The sequence below is a fragment of the Montipora capricornis genome, chromosome 1 (genome assembly GCF_036669925.1).
Source record: "Montipora capricornis isolate CH-2021 chromosome 1, ASM3666992v2, whole genome shotgun sequence".
NCBI lineage: Eukaryota > Metazoa > Cnidaria > Anthozoa > Scleractinia > Acroporidae > Montipora > Montipora capricornis.
In genome coordinates, this window is record NC_090883.1 from 26,651,795 (window position 1) to 26,670,531 (window position 18,737).

Genomic DNA, 18,737 nt, shown 5'->3' on the forward strand with positions numbered 1-18,737 from the left:
AATATTAGTTAAATTGCCGCTGAATTTCTTTAAATTACGTTGGCTTTTAAAACAGCTTTTCCTCCTTTGTTATCTTTATCTGAAAGGGCGCAATTAAAGTCGCCTAGCGCATAATTTTCTCTTGCGTATCCCTTGACGGCGCTGACATGATCAGTTGAGGGAGTTGATAATCTAAATTTGCCACTGTACAGAGTTTCGAGCTTTAGCCTTTCGTCAGAGCGAATTTGGATTCGCTCTGACGAAGGGCTAAAGCTCGAAATGTCAGCTTTTAGAATCTCTGTACGGTGGCCAATTTACATTATCAACTCCGTTGATAAAACCAAATTTTTGTATACTACTTACCCACCGACGCAAGACCACAGTTTCTTTAAGTTGAGGGTTGCCCTTTGGCCATTTGTCGCAATTGTTTGTGACATGGCCTTTGCGCAATCCGATCTTATAGCTCTTCCTAGAATGAGTAACGACACAGACGAGGGACAACAAGCCCAAAACAGCTGCCTGCGTCTGCTTTCTCGTTTGGGCGTTGATCATGCAAGGTTTGGCAGACCGTAATTCAATTCGTGAACGTTGTTTGATCTGTCCTACTAGTTGCTTTGTCCATTTGTTATGTTCTTATCACTGCTTGTGTTGATCCAACGTACGGTAGTGCGTATATATAAAATAAGTGACCTCAATCATCATCATCATTACCTTTATCCTCAATAATGGAACCAAATTTTCGTTTTGATGTTAAGATTATCGTTGTCGTCAATGTTTTCGTTATTCTCTGAGTTGGGAAAGATTTTTACTTTTGGCACATTTTTTTTTTAATTTCTGTGACCTTCGTTGGTTATATCCGCCCACCACTTATTTCCAATCCTGCTTAGCAGAGGTTTTCTTAATACGAATAATTCAACTCTTAACTGTTTTTTTAAGTTTAACACGCTACAACCAGTTTTCAATTTTTACGCCTGTCCAATGGCGGAAGAGTGGAAGTAACGTTGGATTGACTTCACGACGCGCATGCGTGACAGAACATCACAAACCTTTCCCCTTTGCATAAGAGAGAAATCAAGCAATTCTCTGTTGTAGACAGCTGAGAAATTCAGATAGCTCAACTGCCCTTCAGGCCTCGGTTGATAAGTCACTGTTCAGCGGATATATAAACAATAGCAAAACCAATTGAGTTATCCTGTGGATAGTGATTTAACGAGTGCCTAACGCTATCTACCCTTCGAACATCTAGGGCCAGACGTGTACATTTTTTGTTTCACTGAGCCCTTTCACGGGAAAAGAAGAGCCTAACAAATGACCTGTTGCAAACTGTGTGGCTTGATAGCTCAGTTGGTAGAGGATTGTACCAGCATCGCAAAAAAAGGTTATGGGTTCGAAACCGGTTCGAGCCACCTGAATTGTTCAGGTATCTATAAGACAATCATTTCTCTCTTTCGTCTTCAGCTCTCCCAGTTATTGGAGGTTAGGGCGTTTGTCTTGAGATCCGGAGATCCCAGGTTCAAGACCCACTGTAACCCCTCGTTGAAATTGTTCCTGGAAGTCCCTGTTTCAAATTCCCAGCTACACTTGTAAATAGCCAACTGGTTTGCCTCCGGCCAGTTGTTGATCTGTTTCGTGGTTTCGTTAACTGCATTGGCCAGGGGAGCGGTCAATTACGTATGTATTGTAGCGTATTGTAAGAAACAGTTGCTTAAATTGTCCGGGTAAGCGTGAGGACCATTTTTCTCTTTCGTTGAGTTTTGTCAGTTTTGTTTAGTATTGTTTTTTCTCCCATTTGTTATGTTCTTGGCGTGATTTCATCATTTTTGGGTATCCCGATAAATACGCAGTCCCTTCCTTTTTCGATTTCTTGTTCTTTTTGGAACAATTGTTATTTTCGTTCGATTTGTTAATTTTTCATGCATATGCTGGCCTTTTTCCCTTTTCGATTTTCGCTTGTCGTTATTTTTTCAATCTTGGCTGCCTTTCTACCCTGGTCCCAGAGGAGTTTCTTGATCCGCGAAGCGGCGAAGACGAGTCGCAAAACGGCGAGAAGAGAAAACCTCTGGTTACCTTGCACTTGAATCTCACTTTCATGCACACGGCAGGGTCAGTATCTGACCCTCAGGTTCGGATTGGTTCATATTTTTACAAACATGCAAATCATTATGATTGGTCCGTTTGATTGGTAATACCGAGGGGAAGCTAAGGGACACTTTATTGCTAGGTTGCCATTGGACCCTTTGTTAATTATCAATTTGACACGTTTGACAGCTGGCGTGCGCACGAAAGGGAAATTCAAGTCCAAGGTAACCAGGGGTTTTTGTCTTCTCGTCGCTTCGATACCCGTCTTCGCCGCGCCTCGCGGCTCTCTTGCTGCTCAAAAAAATCCTCTGGGACCAGGGTACTGCTTTCCTGAACTTAGTGTGCATTAATTGACGCATTTCTCGACGTTCGTGCTCGACCCAGGGCTGCACATGATCTCATTTCATTGATGGTGATTCGACTTCAGGGCTGAACTTTACAAACAAATTATCTCTGGAGAAAAAGACAACATTTTATTTAATGTTTAATCAAAGCAACCCTACACAAACCATTTTTTAATCTTTCATAGAAAGTATCAGTCTACTTGCAATGCGTATCAAGTCTTACTCCAGGTTCGAACAGTTGACTGAAGGGTACAGGATTTCTCTTAACAATCATTATATAGGAAGTTTGGTTATTGTAGCAAAACGTCTAGATCTATCGTCGTCTTCGGCCGCGACAAAATCGTGCACGGGTGAAACGTCTTCGAAATCTGATAGGTTTTCCGCCACGTCGCAGGCGTTTTCTCCTTCGATTGAAACGTTTTCTACGGTAGATGGGTTTTCTACCTCGGAAGATACGTCTTCTTCGTCGCTTGTCTCCTCGAACCCTTCTTCCTCCAAAGCGATCGGGGTCTGATAATCTTTTAACACTATGTTCTTCACCTTCCTCGTAGTAATTAGCGTCAATTTTGTTGTCACCACCTTTTATATCAGAAACCCTTCAATGAACAAAAAAAAAGGGAAGAAATTAGTGTAAAGTGCTTATCGCCATAAAAGCTGGTTGACAGCTATTAAAGTAAATTGAGTTTTTTGGGTTACCAAAAACTGAATCGTGAATGTGACTGTGATTGTACGGGTGCTATTGCTTGTCCAGTTTAGCCGACAGTATTCTTTCAAATTTAGATGTTTTTTTTTCTGTTTGGTTAAAAAGTTTAGAGAAAAATGAATATCTTACGTACAAACGTCGTTTTCTCGAGCCAGAGTGTAAGTGAGGGCTTTATTTTTTTTAGTTCAGGCCTTGAGCAATTTAACGAAAAAATCCCGGCTAGTAACCGACAGTACGAGCCTCAAACTTCTTTAATAAGGGGTATAAAATAATACAGTTTTAAAAAACAACACAACGTTTTTGAAAAACAGAATCTTCTGCCATCTTCAGTTTGAATTACAAAGTAAAGAGTTGAATATATACATGTAGTATGCGCAAAATGCTAATTAACTAGGAAACATGATAATGTAAATATTACAAAGAGAGTTTTAAATTGGCATGATAAAGTTGATGATTTAATGAAGGTTGAAAAATAGAAGAGAAGAAACAAAAAGTGTGAGAGGTCAAATGCGAACAGATTTAGCTAAGTTTAGTCTATTTAAGTTTTTCGAGGTAAATTGCTTGCTTTATGAATCAGAATATTCATCCCAGCGTGCAATCATTGACAAAGGAAATAAGACCCAAAGCAATATGAACAAAAGAGCTTTTTCTTGTGGAGTTTTTATTTTTGCCATCATTTACGCCTTAAATACAGGCGTTTCATGTAATATTGCAAAACTCCCTGAATGAGTCTACGTTAGCTAGTAGACGAAACCCTTCGGAGAATAAACAAGTTTTACAGATACAGTTCGTAGAGTGCTGCTCACTTGTTTAGTTTTTTAAACGTGCTTAAGCACTGATGAGTGTAGAGCTCTCTCCCTATGCGAAACAGATGTGTATGTATCACAGAGCCAAAAGTACGCCCGTCTCCACCAACCTTATTTTGCTCTACTCGTCTTTGTGGGAATATTCGAATTTTGTAATCACTGCGTATCCATCCATATTGTGCAAGATTAATATTATTACAATTAGTATATTTCCTTTTCCACTTCGCCGTCCACCTCGCTAGCTATTGCTCTTTGCGGGTTGTTTGAATTATTTTTCTCTTATATCTGTCTACTCGTTCTTTTATATTCATACAATTAGCTGTTTGCACGTGTGAATAATTGTTGTTGTTGTCGTTGTTGTTAAAAAGCTAAAACACATCATATTAAGTTATCGAGGGCACTACTGGTACTGGCCATGGTTATGAAATGAGATTCGATTCATTCCCAACTTTTACACAATACATACCTTTCCTCTGTAATACCATCGTTCTCTTCTGTGTTTGCATCTCGATCATCTCCTTCATCCCCCGCAAAGTTTTCATCGCTTTCAAATTCATCTTCCAACTCGCTGCAAGAAAACGGCAGAAACTGAGGAAGCCTGCCAGGCAGGTGGGCACAGTAGCAGGCCGGTTACAGTAACTTTTACGCATGCCCGGTAAAGTAGATACTACCTTTCCTCTTCATCATGGTCATCCCAGGGTTTTCGTTTGAGGGCGGAGGCCAGACGTTTCGTCCGCGCGTTTCCCATTCCATGTCCGGTACTTTGATGCCAATATTTGAGGGGTTTGTTTTATTAATTTTTTAAGTCTGGCCGGTTTCGGCCGCAGTTTGGATGTCGATGGGTTACACATATTTTTACTTTTTTAAAAATAATTTGAATGAACTCCAGCATTGCCTGGGAAATTGATTCTTGGGTTCCAGAAGCACTGGAAACAGCGTAGCTCGAGTCTTCGGCGGTCACAATTGCAAGGCGCCTTGCGGAGCCAAACAATGTGTCGTCCGGTGCTTTCAGAAACATGTCCGCTACCTTACAAGACTTTCGAAAACCCGGTCATCCTTAAAATCGTCAACGTTATTTTCCTCCTCATTTCCATCATAGATGTAATCATCTTCTGTTTCTCTTCAAGAAAGTAAAAGAAACAAAGAAAGCTGCAAATTGAACAGGACCGGAAAAGTTCTCATCATATGGGCAGAGTGAAAATTACCTTTGCTCTTCATAGTCACCGTTTTCATAATCGTCAAGGTCATCTTCCAATTCACTGCAGGAAAGGAAAAACAATAAAATAAAAACTAGAATAAAAACTTCAAACTGCTTGTGTCTTAATATTAACATTTTTTTTCCAATAATCGATAATTGACTCTGAGTTGAGGATTTTAATGCTGCAGTTTTCACGATTCAAACAACAAGGGCGTAACAATAAGTAATGATAACTTTAAGTGTCCATGGATTTAGCACAAGAGCACTAATTAGGGACACTAAGGAAATTAACTCGAATCAAATCAATTGAAAACAAATATTGGGTTTTGTGGATAGGGGAAAACCGGAGTACCAGGAGAAGAAAACCAAAAAAGCTAAACCAACATATGACGCCGAATCTAGGAATCGAACCCGGGCCACATCCTGGGTGGGAGGCGAGTGCTCTCACCACTGCGCCACCCCTGCTCAACTAACATAGAAGAAAGTTGTGTAGTTGTCGAGGGGTGCGGGCTGATTGCTATCGTGCTGTGATGATTAAAATTGACCGCATGTGTACATTTTACATTCAGGACATTACTTTGCTCGACCCCTTCATGTATCAAAACGACCTTTTGTCCTCGGTTTTAACAAGCAATAGGAACACATTTCTCGGAATAAACCGGATTTTATATTCGGCTAAAATCTTCAAAAACTTCGAAGATGACACAAATACAGATTTCTATAGCTCCCCGGAATATTCTTCACTCAGTTTCAAATTAAAAAAAAAAAAAAAAGTAGCATACAATTTCCTCATATACATCTCACAAACCACCACATAACTAGATCATCGATTAGAATGTGGATGCGGTATTCAAAGAAGGTCTGAATTGAATCGTAATGATGAAGGTGCACACTTTATGTTTTAGCAATTATTGGATTCGGTTTTCGCATGATAGCGATAATTATCAAGGCCAAAGTTTGTGTTATCTGCCGAAGTCGAAGGCTGAGGCGGATAACACAAACTGAGGCCTTGATAAATTATCGCTATAATCATGCCAAAACCGAATCCAATAATTGTTTTATTATGCATATTCCTGAGCTGAGCTCCGCCATGACAAAACTGATCAAACTGCTAGTTAGTGTATTAGGTGACGTCACTTCTGCATGCATAAAACTATTTTCTCTACGTATGACGACAATTCTACATATATAAAATCTGTTGTCTGTGGGTATGACATAAGAGAAACAGAGCAAGCAAGAATTAGCTACGTGCTTATAGCCAATCAAAGTCGAGCTGGTCACACCAATGTATAATAATACAAGATGTTGTTCAACATCGTACCTGTCCCTTTCGTCTTCATCGTTGCTGAAGTCCTCCAATTTCGAGTTCTCGTCCTCGCTGTCGAGGTATGGGTGTCTAAGAAGCCAAAAAAAGATATCTTAAGAAAATAAATCCTAACCTATGGAGGTTTACTTGCTCGAAGGCCAAAGAACGTCCGATCCCAAGACTACTAAGTGAAGACCACACAGCAATGAAAAAAAAGCGATGTAGTATAGCAATGAGATCCGCTTTCCTAATTAACCTGGCTAATTGTATATCAGGGTGTCGCTCATTCGGTATGAAGGAATCTTTACTTCAACGTTCTGCCAGTGGCTGTAAGCCGAGACTTACCTTTCCGCATTGTATGACTCTATGTCAGCCGCAGCATCTCGTAACAATTCGTCTTGTGATGTTTTATCTTCTTGGTTGTCTGGAGTTGCAAGACCAACAGTCGACACAAAGCCGATAACAATTGAAAGAACGAGTATTTTCATCGTTCAGTTGTACTGTCATCCCAGGCTTACTGGACCAACTGAAGAGAGCTTCTGCATTTGGGCTCCTTTTTAACGTCTTACCAGGTTGCCAATATTGGAAGCTGGTAAATTCAGATTTTTCCTTTTTTAAAGTATCTAATTAAGTACAAACAAGATTAGCCTTTGATATCACAAATGACCGTAATCAATACATACGGCGTTCGTTAGATATTGCCACAGTTCTATTTGAAATAAGTCAGACTTCTCTACAAAGTCTTATTTAAAATTAGTAGTATATTCCATGAAGAAATGTAAAAACTGAATTTCAAAAGAAAACAAGAGTGTGTGCTAATTTAACTGTAGCGTTTTACTGTCTTCTGCCCTTTTTCATACTGCAGAAATATTTAATGTGCACGTTGTACTTACGCACGAATGTTTTTTTTTTCCAATTACGCATTATCAAAAAGGACTATTTAAGAAGGTCATATATTTAATTTAGGACTTCAAGATATCTCCTTTAGGGCAATTGCCGACCTCTGTAACTATCTTTCACGTCCACAGAAGTCGAGTTGTTGATAATGTATATTTTTGCGAAAACATCGAGAAATGAAAGCCAGTGCTCATGTTATTATTATTCAGTGGTTAATGACTGCACTACCATTTGCAGCGCCACATGAAAGAGTAATTCACGATTTTCAGTCTTTTTCGTCCACATACTTTATATTTTAAGAGTTACTAATAATAACACAAACAAGGAAACCAAAAAACAAAAACATTCAGAGGGGATATTCCATTCAATTGATATGTCATTGTGTTTAGTAAACGATAATTGACTGTGTTTGCAGTTCGTTCATGAAAAGAGAGCGACAGTAAGAACGTGGAATGAGAGAATTTCATATTGCAGTTATCATTATCGTTACTAGGTAAGTTAACGATATGTCGACTTTTACATCTATGAAAATAATCTTTTTTTTTTTTGGCTATTGCATAAGATGCGAAGGCAAATCAGATAAAGATCTCCACCGCAGCGATGATATTGCTCTGGTTATAACTTTCGAATTCCTGTTATTAATAGCAACTTCACCTTATACAGCAGAAAGTGTTAAAGACAGTCAAACTAAATTCCAGATGTTTCTACAGGTTTCCGGCCACCATGTTGGTGAACTTCAGCAGTATACCAACATGGCGCCTCCATATTAAACTCTACAAATTTGAGTAATATATTTTGCCGAATAACTCAAGCACGGAATATCGCACAGCCCTTAGACTTGGACCCGTTGTTTACATATCACTCGTTTATTTACGGTGAAATGTAAAATACCCACAAAGTGAGTGACTTTAAAATCTTATACACCTTGCATGTTTCCTCGCACATCATTGCGTGTTTTCTTAACCAGTCCTACTGACGTAAAACAACGAAAAGTTGTGTTCAAACAGCACACCTTGATGTGTTTGCAAAAAATATTAAGGTTTGCGCACGTGCGCCACTATCATTTGAAGACCAAGAATACAAAGAACGCAATCCTTGCAACGGCTATTTTAGTTGCGGTGCTTGCACACATTAACTGATATCACGGCACCACTATCTGAAGCAGAGAATAACTCCGGATGATACAAGAACTTAAGAAAAAATTCGCAAATGATATTATACTGATTCCAAAATAATAAAATTAAGGAGGAATCCGTGACTTTTTTACGAACCCTGCCTTATCATTTGAATATGAGCTGTGAAAACATTCTTACTATCGTGTTGCACGCTTGCTGGGTTATTGGAAGGACGAGGAAATCACCTACAATAGTTTTTATATCCTTTTCCTCAGGGAGACTGTAACCCAAGGCTTACAATGAAAAAGAAGGCTGTCTCTTCCTCATCGGCCCAAGGGTAATTTTATTATCTTGGCAAGTAAGTGATGAACAGTAGGTTCGTCGGGTTGTCAGCAGCAGCAGTATATGGCAACCTCTTTTTCTTTCAAACGAAAAGTGCACGACTACTCCTTCAGATTTTGGAGACTGAGGAAGTTTATGTTCATATGAGCTCAGTTAATCCTTCTTTCCTTTCTTCATTTTTAGATTCAGAATAAATTGATTTACTTTATGTTTGTAATAATATACGTTATAGTTGTTTCTATTTCTTGTTTTCTTTATTGAACCTGTTCTATTATGTATCATTGTTATGCAACTCGAATGGGTAAAAAAGTATGCTAGTTTTGGGTAACAAATATTGTAAATTTTTCATATGATAATAAAATGCTATTATATTGTTGTTGTTGTCCACTTTAATTTAGATGCACGTAAGAAGCCATACCAAGGGGCCGTTTCTCGAAAGTCCCGAAACTTTACGGGCCATTTTCGGGTGTCACAATTCCTTTGTAACTCAAGAACGGAGAGCATTTAATTCGTTAAACTTCACAGTTATTTTATGCTATCCCATGTGCGAAAAATATACTCCCGACTACAGAAGGCTAGGCCGCTTTTCCTGAAGCTCGTTTACGGGGGCCCCCTAGACTGACACAAAAACATTCGATGGACTGAATGAATCATAAGATAAAATCGTATATTCACAAAATACAAAAATTGGCCCCAGTAAAGGTGGGGGCTACAGAACGCCAAAAATTATGCATAACAACTTGGAGAGAAGCGGAAGGAGAGGGGGAGGAGGTGGGATGGAAAAGAATCTTGTTGCCTCGATGAGTAGCAGAGACGAATGGACGCGTGAGTCTAATCACGTGCATGCTATGACAAAGAGGGGGTGCTACTAATTGCCGAATTGCTTACCCCTTGGCATACACGGAGAAGTGGTTATGCATACAGAAAAGTACTACATGTAAACAATTGATAGAAAGCACTATGAGAAAGCATAAAGATCCTATTCGCCAGCAAATATTTCCATTTCTTTTTGTTAACTTGCAAACATGTTAAAAGATCGGCTTTCCAAAACAAGCGGTTGGCAATTTCACAGATGGCTTTTCGGGCCCAAAAAGTTTACGAGACATTCGCGAAAAGGGGCCCCAGGTGCGACATGATCACTTGTCCAAAATAAAAGAATAGCATGAAGGACAATTATTCAAGAACCGTTTTCTGGCAAATCTAAAAAAAGAAACAAAAAACAAAACAAAAAAAACCAGACTACCTCTTCCTTATCAGCTCAGCTCTTGAATAGGCGGTTTTCTTTTCACCTTAATAATTGCCTTGGTGCTTCAACTCAAATATTTCTTTTCACGACTTATCGTTCCCTCGGAAGATCTATACCTTAGAACGTGGTATATAAAAACTAATTAATATACTTGGAATATCAATGTGTAACAAAGACCAAGTTCTGAAACTATATCTTGTCTGACTCAGTCGAATGTTTTACACATAATTTTTTTTTAAGGGAATCCACACAAAAAAGGAAAGACACTATGAAAGGGTTGATAAATGACAGAGTGCTAAACCACTGTTTGAGTTGTCGTGCATGGTGTTTTTAATTTGCATATTTACAAATCGCTCATAATAGGACAAACAAGGAAATAAAAATAACAATATCAGTGACAACAACAAAAACAGCAACGACAGAAGAGGATCCGAATCCTTAATTAAATTGTTATGACTCATTGATCCCTAATACTTAAATGATATCTTCCTTGTAATGAAAGTGGCAGAGAAACAGACAGTGCGATGGAAACATTTCGTTTTGCAGTTATTAATGTCATTTCTGGATAATAACGGGTAGAATTTTATATTTGTGACATTTTATCCACAAATTCCTCTTTTGACCAATGCCAAAGTAGCGAATATGACTGAAGATAAACTCTTTTTTGACCAGTGCCTAAATAACTTGCGAACATGGCTAAACTTTGAAATTCCTATTATGCTAACTTAACTTCCTCGGGTCAGATAAGATTACAAAACATCCAAATTTGCTTGCAATTAATAGCTCAGTTTCCAAAGATCCGGCAAGAAACACTGCAGCGCTCGCATGCTCGAATGCTATGAATTTCTATGCAAACTACTTGCAACATTTAGTCCATCTTGCAGTCCACTGAATCTGTTCCTTCCGCAATACGGCATCTTGAAGTGTGAATGAAGCCCAAGAATTACTGGCACTAATATTTTAGCGCCTGAGGTTGATCAGTTTTCAAAAGTCGGTAGACAACTTAATGCAATGAACAAAGGAATAAATAACTAAATAAATAATTTAGGCCCCATTTACACGGCAGAAAAATTTTGGCACGGCTCGGATGAAAAAAGTACGCGTACCCAAAAAATTGGTTCGGCACGGATAGATTTTGTCGTGTAAACGACTTTGCCCCATCCGCGCCGGACCAAAATTTCACCCGTGCTCGGACCATGTCGAGAGGAAGTCCGAGCACGGGTAAAATTGTTACGCGATCCTGAAAATGTAGCCCAGCTCGGATAAGCTGTCCAGTGTAAACAATTAGCCGTGCCGAGGCAACTTTTCTCTGATCAGCCTCCGTGCCTTTGGTCAGCACCGATTGGGAGAGCATGTGCAAGTCGACCCACGATTCACTCAAAATGGCGCATAGCGGGAAGACGCTGCAAAAGTCGCCAGGAAGATCTCGCTGGGTAGCACGGAAGGACCAAGATGTTAACTGAAGAAGAGACAATTATGTTCAGCTTAGAAAATGCTAAGACACCGAAGGAAAAACGGGCGGGCCTACAAAAAAAACGTCTTAATACTAAAACCGGCAACGTATTTGTTTTGTTTTTGTATCTGCTAACAACAAAATTCGTTTCTTTATATAGGGATACAGTTTAAATTAGAAAGTGTCATTAACAAGTGGAAAAAGCTGAAACAGCAATATAAGCAACTTCATGATAAAGTGAAACGAAGTGGGACTGAACGTAGGAAGAAATGGAAATTCTTTGATGACATGGATCAAATATGTGGTCACAGGGATAAATCTTCTCCCGCATTCTTATTGATTCAGGTCTACCTGATGAGGGTGCAGGTAAAATATTTCTCATGTCTATCTGGTGGGGAAGGGCCTACATGGTATAATTATGTAAATAACACGATAATGACCTCCTTTATGCTAAGCTCAGGCGTTTGAGTGACTCCATTTCAAGCTTTTAGATTTTCATGTAAGCTTATGTACACCTGGTAACTTTTTTGCACAACTGAACATTGCATAGAAGTATGCACTTTAAAAATTATTATTATTATTATTATTATTATTATTATTATTATTATTTAGCAGTATAAACGTTCGTATGCTAGCTTAGCACATAGCTCAATAGGGCGCTATTGCGTAACCTAAAGGCTGTAAAAATAACCTGAATATGTCTAAAAAGTTCGTATCTACATACATCTATCTGTATATAAACGAATTACAAAGGTTAGCTTCGCTTCTTGAAAAGGTAGAAATGTAAAATGAATATCTTCAGACCTATTAAAACAATAATATTAAAGCTTCCAAGACGATTCCACTTGCAAAAATAAAAAAATAAAAATAAATAAAAATAAATTGATCCTAAATAATTGTTCTGTTGTCTCTGACGGGGGTTAGTATCTACTTATGTTAACACTTTGAAAAATCTCGCAATGTTCAGACTTTCAGACAAAGCGACCTTCTGCATTTTCAACAATACTTCTTTACCCCTTTTAACTCCTACAAGACTTCGGATGGTGCTCTCCAGTTCCTCACTATATCCTCCTAACACGTCCATTACGATGTTAAACTGTTTCACTTGATATCCAGGAAACTGCCTCTTCAATTCCAGTCGCAATGGGGCATACTTTTCCGTCTTCTCGCAGCTCTTGATCTCCCTGTTGTTTATCCAAGGACAGCTCATCTCCAGCAAGATGACAGATTTTGCTGTGCTATCCACTATTCGGGCGTCAATTCTGTTAGCTCTCACCGTCACAAGATCTGCATAAACAGGGACATTCCAGAAGGCTTGCGCTCGGTCATTTTGATAGGAAAAAAAGTCAAAAAAGGTTAGCACATGAAACTGAGGGAGAGAAGAAAATTCATATTGCATTTATCCAGTCAGTTTCAATGTTTCCCTCTATTCAGATTTGGAAAGCGGAACAGGTGATGATAGCAAAATTGGCTCTGATGATAAAGTGGCAAGTGTACATGATGAAGAGCAAAGGAAAGATACAAATGACGTGTTTGCAGAGGGATGCAGTGAAATTGCTAAACGCAAACTGGGGCTACAATAGAAGAGGAAGAATTAAAACCTTACGTCAAGAAAAGCACCGTTTCCAAAAAAGAAAGGAAGATTAAGCTTGAGAAATCTATTGCTGTGTTAAGCGACAGCTTTAAGGATGCTGCTGAACGGGAAATGGATATGCTGAGGAAGCTTGAACAGATGCGAGTCAAAGAAGTGTTGGAACATGAGATACTCTTGAAGGAACTGGATAATGAACGTCGAATAATAATAATAATGCAGTTCTGGGGCATTACACTATGTCTCAATGCCCTTACAAATTTACAAATATAGAAAAATAAATAAAATAGTTAAGTTAAGATGCAAAAAGTTAAGTCTTTAGTCCTCTTTTAAATGTCTCCAGAGAAGGTGAATTCCGTAAGTCCCTAGGGAGTCGAAGAGAGGAACGACAACACGAACTGATGTTGCTAAATCTTTTAAATAACAATAGAAATGATTGATTTTTATAAAGAGAACAACTCCAGCTCCAGTGGCACTGAAAACAGTTATTTTGAGCCTTGAAACCAAAGTTCTAAAAGCTAGCATGTAATGGCCTGTAGAAAGATCTTTCTTCTTAAAACAATTTGTTGTTTCCTGTTCAGCTAAGAATATGAATCAGTAGTATTAACAATTCTATTGAACTGTAAAATGACGTTGTTTTAATTATAAGCTGTGACAAAGCCAATATGATTTCCTAGTTACTCTGTTTACCTTTTTAAGAAGTCAATTTTGTAAGACAAAAATGTTGAACAGTAAAGTCGACACTGACTAATATGAAAGTTTGCATGTTGCTTATAAAGATATATCATGATGTTTATATTCTTCCTGGCAAAATATTTCAAATAAAGTTGCTATTATAACGATAATTAAACCACAGTGTTTTAACCTGGCTACTACAAATGTACTTCTGTACTTTACATGCCGAACTCAACATATCGTTTTAATTTCAGTTACAGATTGATCCAATTCAAAAATGAAATTATTCCACTGCTAATGGAGGGAAACCTTGCACACACAGAACTATTCTCCCCCCCCCCAAGTTTTCCATATACATTGTTTCCAATTTCTCCATTTCTCCTGGGTATTACAGTCGTTCCAAGAGAAATCGAAGACAATGACTGGCCAAAATTGGGGGGGGGGGGAGGGAGGGGGCTAACAAGGTTCATTATTGCCTACGTGAAAATGGTGAATGAGGAAACAATTCAATTTATTCACTACCACTACCAAGTGTCCGGACCTCAGGTGTCGTGAAAATACTGCAAAAGCATCTTGAATGTTGGAGGCATCTCTTTCCCTCTGATTTGCCAAGGGATCTTGTCAGGCTGTTCAACAGCATTATGCACATCCTCAAGCCATTCTTCTAAAAAGTCACTCTTCCTCAATTCACAGATGTGTGAAGTATGCATGAAGCAGTCAACAAGTAGCATGCAGACCTAACAGCCATATCTATATGCGAAAACGTCGGAAACGTCCCTTCTATCTACCTAAGGTGTCTTCCGCAGTCATACATGCTCTGCTGAGCCGGTAATTGAAATTCCGTTTCCAGATGGGTGTGTTTTGGTTTTCTGGATAAACGTTTATTAGCCAGTAGTCCAAGAGAGGGTAGGCTTGGTCCCCAAGAATCAAAGGCCATAGCAACACCAAGTACTGTTTCTTTGATGCTGGGATCAAAAAGTTGCCCATTGCATCCACGATTATAAAGCTCTGAGTTGGACAGCACTCCAGCATCATGGACACTACCTGGCCAACCAATGACGACATCTCGAAACTAATATTTTGAATCCACCCAGTGCCTGCATCACTATATATACTGTGATACGATTTTCTGTTTATGTAATCAGTACGGTTTTCCAGGGAAGCTTGTATGGGAATATGGGTACCATCGATAGCACCTGCACATGATGGAAATCCTCATTTCTCTTTGCACTGCCTCATAACTTCCCTCAACTCTTCCCCTTTAGGTACTTTAGGAATCGTTTCTCAACTTTTTTGTTATAGCTTTACAAACATCTCTTATACAAAGACAAACGAAAGACATGGAGACACCGAATAAGTTAGCTATTGTTCTGTATTCCGCAGTGGAACTCGTGTAATAGAGGGTTATTGCTGTCCTCTTCCGTGGAGAGTCGGCTTTACGCATTGGAGTGTCGTTTCGAACAATTTCGTCCTGAATCTCTCTGACAATGAGAGAAAGGTCGATTTCCCTATTTTCTTCTGGAACAAATGCGGTCTTCTAATGAGAAGAAATTCTAAGAACGTAGCGTCCGCCATATTAGCAGCATGCGCACCGGGCAAGAATCGAGTACGCTGGCCGAGATGTTGAGCCTTTTACGCGTAACAAAACTCAATTTTACATCGTTTAGCACGGTAGAAAAAAAAGGACGTGTAAATGGCTAATGAGTACTATTTTTTTGGGTACGCGTACCACTTTTATCCGAGCAGTGCCTAAAATTTTCTGCAATGTAAATTGGGCTTAAATTTGCGAAATTGGCACATAAATTTTAGACAGTGTGTGTTTCTGTTGACGTGTAAACTGATTTCTTTCCTTAGCGAGATGATATATAACACCCTTTCCCGGTAACGCTTCGAGTATTTTGATCAGCTTTTGCTCGCTGATTAAAAGAAAAAAGTTTTAAAAAAAGTATAGAAAAAACTTATAATATCCTGACAAACAGATAAGAAACTGGCTCATAACCACCCTGACATCGTGTCTGTAGACAAAGAGAACAAGAATTGCCTCATCATTGATACTGCGTGAACTAATGACAGAAGCGTAGACATCAAAGAAGAGGATAAGGTCAACAAGTATCTGAATCTGGCAGTTGAGATGAAAAAGCTGCGGAAGATGACGAGTGTAAAAGTAATCTCCTTTGTTATCGGAGCACTGGGTACTATTCAGAAGAGACTGGAGGACTACCTGAGAAACATAAAAAATGAAATTGAGTTGGTAGCACTTCAAAGAACAGTCTTGCTGGGATCAGCAAGAATCCCCCTAAGAGTCCTTGAAGTTGGAGGTAGCTTGTAACGACCTGATGATGGGACTCAAATTTCTGGCATTGACATTCCTTACTACCATGAGCTTCCAATTGGTCGACATTTTTTGCAAGATCTTTTTGAAGAATGCCAATTTAAGGTCTTGAGAAAGAGCCAGGGCAAATTTGATTGCTTAGCCTACGAAATGCTCAAGCCTAATTTAAATAGTATCCACACGGACTCAATACGTGCCAAACTTTTTGTTTAATTTCCGTTGTTCCTTTTTTTCACTATACAGGCTCCTTATCAATTATTGTTCTTTTAGTCTATATAGTTTGACTTGATGATGGCGTTTAGCTACCTTCGAAACGTCGTCGTTTTTTTAACAAAGTTCTCAACCGAGTTTTTAGTATTTTTAAAAAGGTTTAGATATGTTCTATAGCATTTTTTTCATAGTTAAATGTTTTCCAAAATCACTGATGATGATAATAATAATAATAATAATAATAATAATAATAATACTAATACTAATCATAATACTACTACTACTACTACTACTAATAATAATAATAATATTAATAATAATAATTATGATAATAATCATAATCATAATCATAATATTAATACTGATAATAATAATAATGATGATTTTGATGATTATGATAAGTTCTATTGAAGTATCCATTGTACTTAGAGCTGGGCATTAGGTGGATATCAAATCAATTGTTTGAGGAGAGGGGAAAACAAGAATACTTCATTAGTGCCCCAGCGCTAAATAAGGTTGCCTCTTTAATAAACTTTATAATCATTGTTATTGTTATGTAATCAAGTACCTTTTTCATAAGGAAATAGTTTAAGGAAACGAATAGCGTTATGCCAATCGAATAGTATTAGCTGGAAGAACGTCTGCGCCTTGTATCGCCACTACTACATAAAATAGATGAGGTCCACGGCTACAGTCAGGTTCAGGTTTCCGCCTCTGGTAATCTGAAAGGATTTGTCTGTCCTGGCATTGATTAGAAGAAAAGACATGAAAAACACAGAGAAAAAACATGAACAAAATCCACCAAAACTCTTCCTGTCCATTTTAATGAAGATGTGAGTATCAAACAGCCACTTTGCATATATTCCTTGATGGTGTCTACCACTTCCTTACCGGCCAGTATTTGTACATAACAATTTTGTTGTACCCTTTTCCAATCATATTATTTCCATAGGGAAAGCACTTGGAGGAAGAAAGGAATGTAAAATATCCATTCGAACATAAATTTCCGGGCAACTCTTTACACACGATCCAAAATCATTCACTGAATGTCAGAAACCGATCCCTTCGGGTACATCTACTATAAACAGGAGCTATGCTGATTATAGCAAAGATCGTAGCTTCTAAAAAAAAAAAAGGTTTCCGGAGTGGTGCAAGTCCAGCAAATTGAACCTGAAGGAAATGTTAGCGTTTAAATAAGGCCCACAAGGAAACAAATCCTGCAATGAATGTCCTATTCGAAACTGCTACATAGTGAAAAAAAAAAGGATCAAGTCTATTTAAGTTTATTTAAGGACGTTCGAGCCAAAATCTTCCTATGGTGAAATTTTCGTCATTTCTAGCCTAGAGTTAGATGATAAAGTACTTACTCCAAAAACAAAAATAAAATTGGGGGTCACCGACTTTGTTTCGGAGAAAATGGCAGTGGAAAAATGCCTTAATTTCGAGAAATCTGTCATAATAGCCTGATCTGCTCATCCATCGAAAATCATAAAAATAAACGGTTAGAGTGAAGGTTTTAAGCAGTCGTCCTCTTCATTTGATTAGTGTTTTGTATAATATCTCTCTATTGCCGTCTGGAGTGTGGTTTTTGTGAAATTTAATAGCTGGTTGTTTCCATTCAGGTCCGCACTATTCAAGCGGACGAGGACGATACTGCTCTATTTTCACGAAAGTAAAGGAAAAGAACTTCAAAAAATTGCATTCATTTTGAACTTAAGTTCGTAGGGTAAGAAAAACATTTAAAAAAAACAGCCCATTAATTTACGCAACGGTTCGTCCTCGAGTTTTCCAAACTTTCAGCCACTACTCGATCAGAGCTACCTTTTCCAGAGCTTTTCGATCCTCCCGCTCACTTCTCTTTAACGTTTCATGATGATTCGGAAATAAACGTGCCATTCTTTTGCAGGCCTGGAATGTTTTCCCCGGCGTTTTTGTCGCCATGTTATTTTAACTAATGCTTCTGAAAAAAATATTTTTGAAAGTCAAGTAGACTAGTGCACGACTGATAAAACAACGCGAACATCAGTCGTACAGCAGTCTACTTGACTTTCCTAAATATTTTTAATCAATTTTGACTGATCACGATCTTCTCTGATCCAACGCTGTGCAAGACTTATCGTCCACGGTTTCTACAAAGGTTTTAAAACCTCAACGTCACTAATGCTCAAACTAATGCGTGACATATTACAGCCGCGTTACCTCCGCAGTAACGTTGCGCACAATGAATTAGCGCGACCGTCCTTAAGTAAACGAGGTGGAAGAGCTGCAGCATCTAGTAATATCGGAAGGTTATTACTTCGACTCCAGCTAGGGCTCAACTTCAATTACTAACTAAGGGGCGCTAAGGAGGGGGTGGGGGGGGGGGGGGTCATATTCCAAAACAATTTCAATTCGTTTTCAGATGTATGATAAAATTAAGAGTAGGAAAAGACAAAATAGAACGCCAGGCAGTTCAAATGTT

The 18,737-nt window shown here is 38.5% G+C and overlaps 1 protein-coding gene across 1 annotated transcript; it reads right to left on the reverse strand.

Moving 5' to 3' along the window:
* Window positions 1-2,526: 2,526 nt before the first annotated feature.
* Window positions 2,527-6,991, reverse strand: LOC138037322 (acidic leucine-rich nuclear phosphoprotein 32 family member E-like). Its single transcript, XM_068883273.1, has 5 exons — window positions 6,761-6,991; window positions 6,431-6,505; window positions 5,117-5,170; window positions 4,378-4,479; window positions 2,527-2,998 (listed from the first exon to the last, which is right to left on the reverse strand). The coding sequence occupies exons 1-5, from the start codon at window positions 6,901-6,903 to the stop codon at window positions 2,716-2,718; spliced, it is 657 nt and encodes a 218-aa protein (XP_068739374.1). The 5' UTR covers window positions 6,904-6,991; the 3' UTR covers window positions 2,527-2,715.
* Between the last annotated feature and the right edge of the window lie 11,746 nt (window positions 6,992-18,737).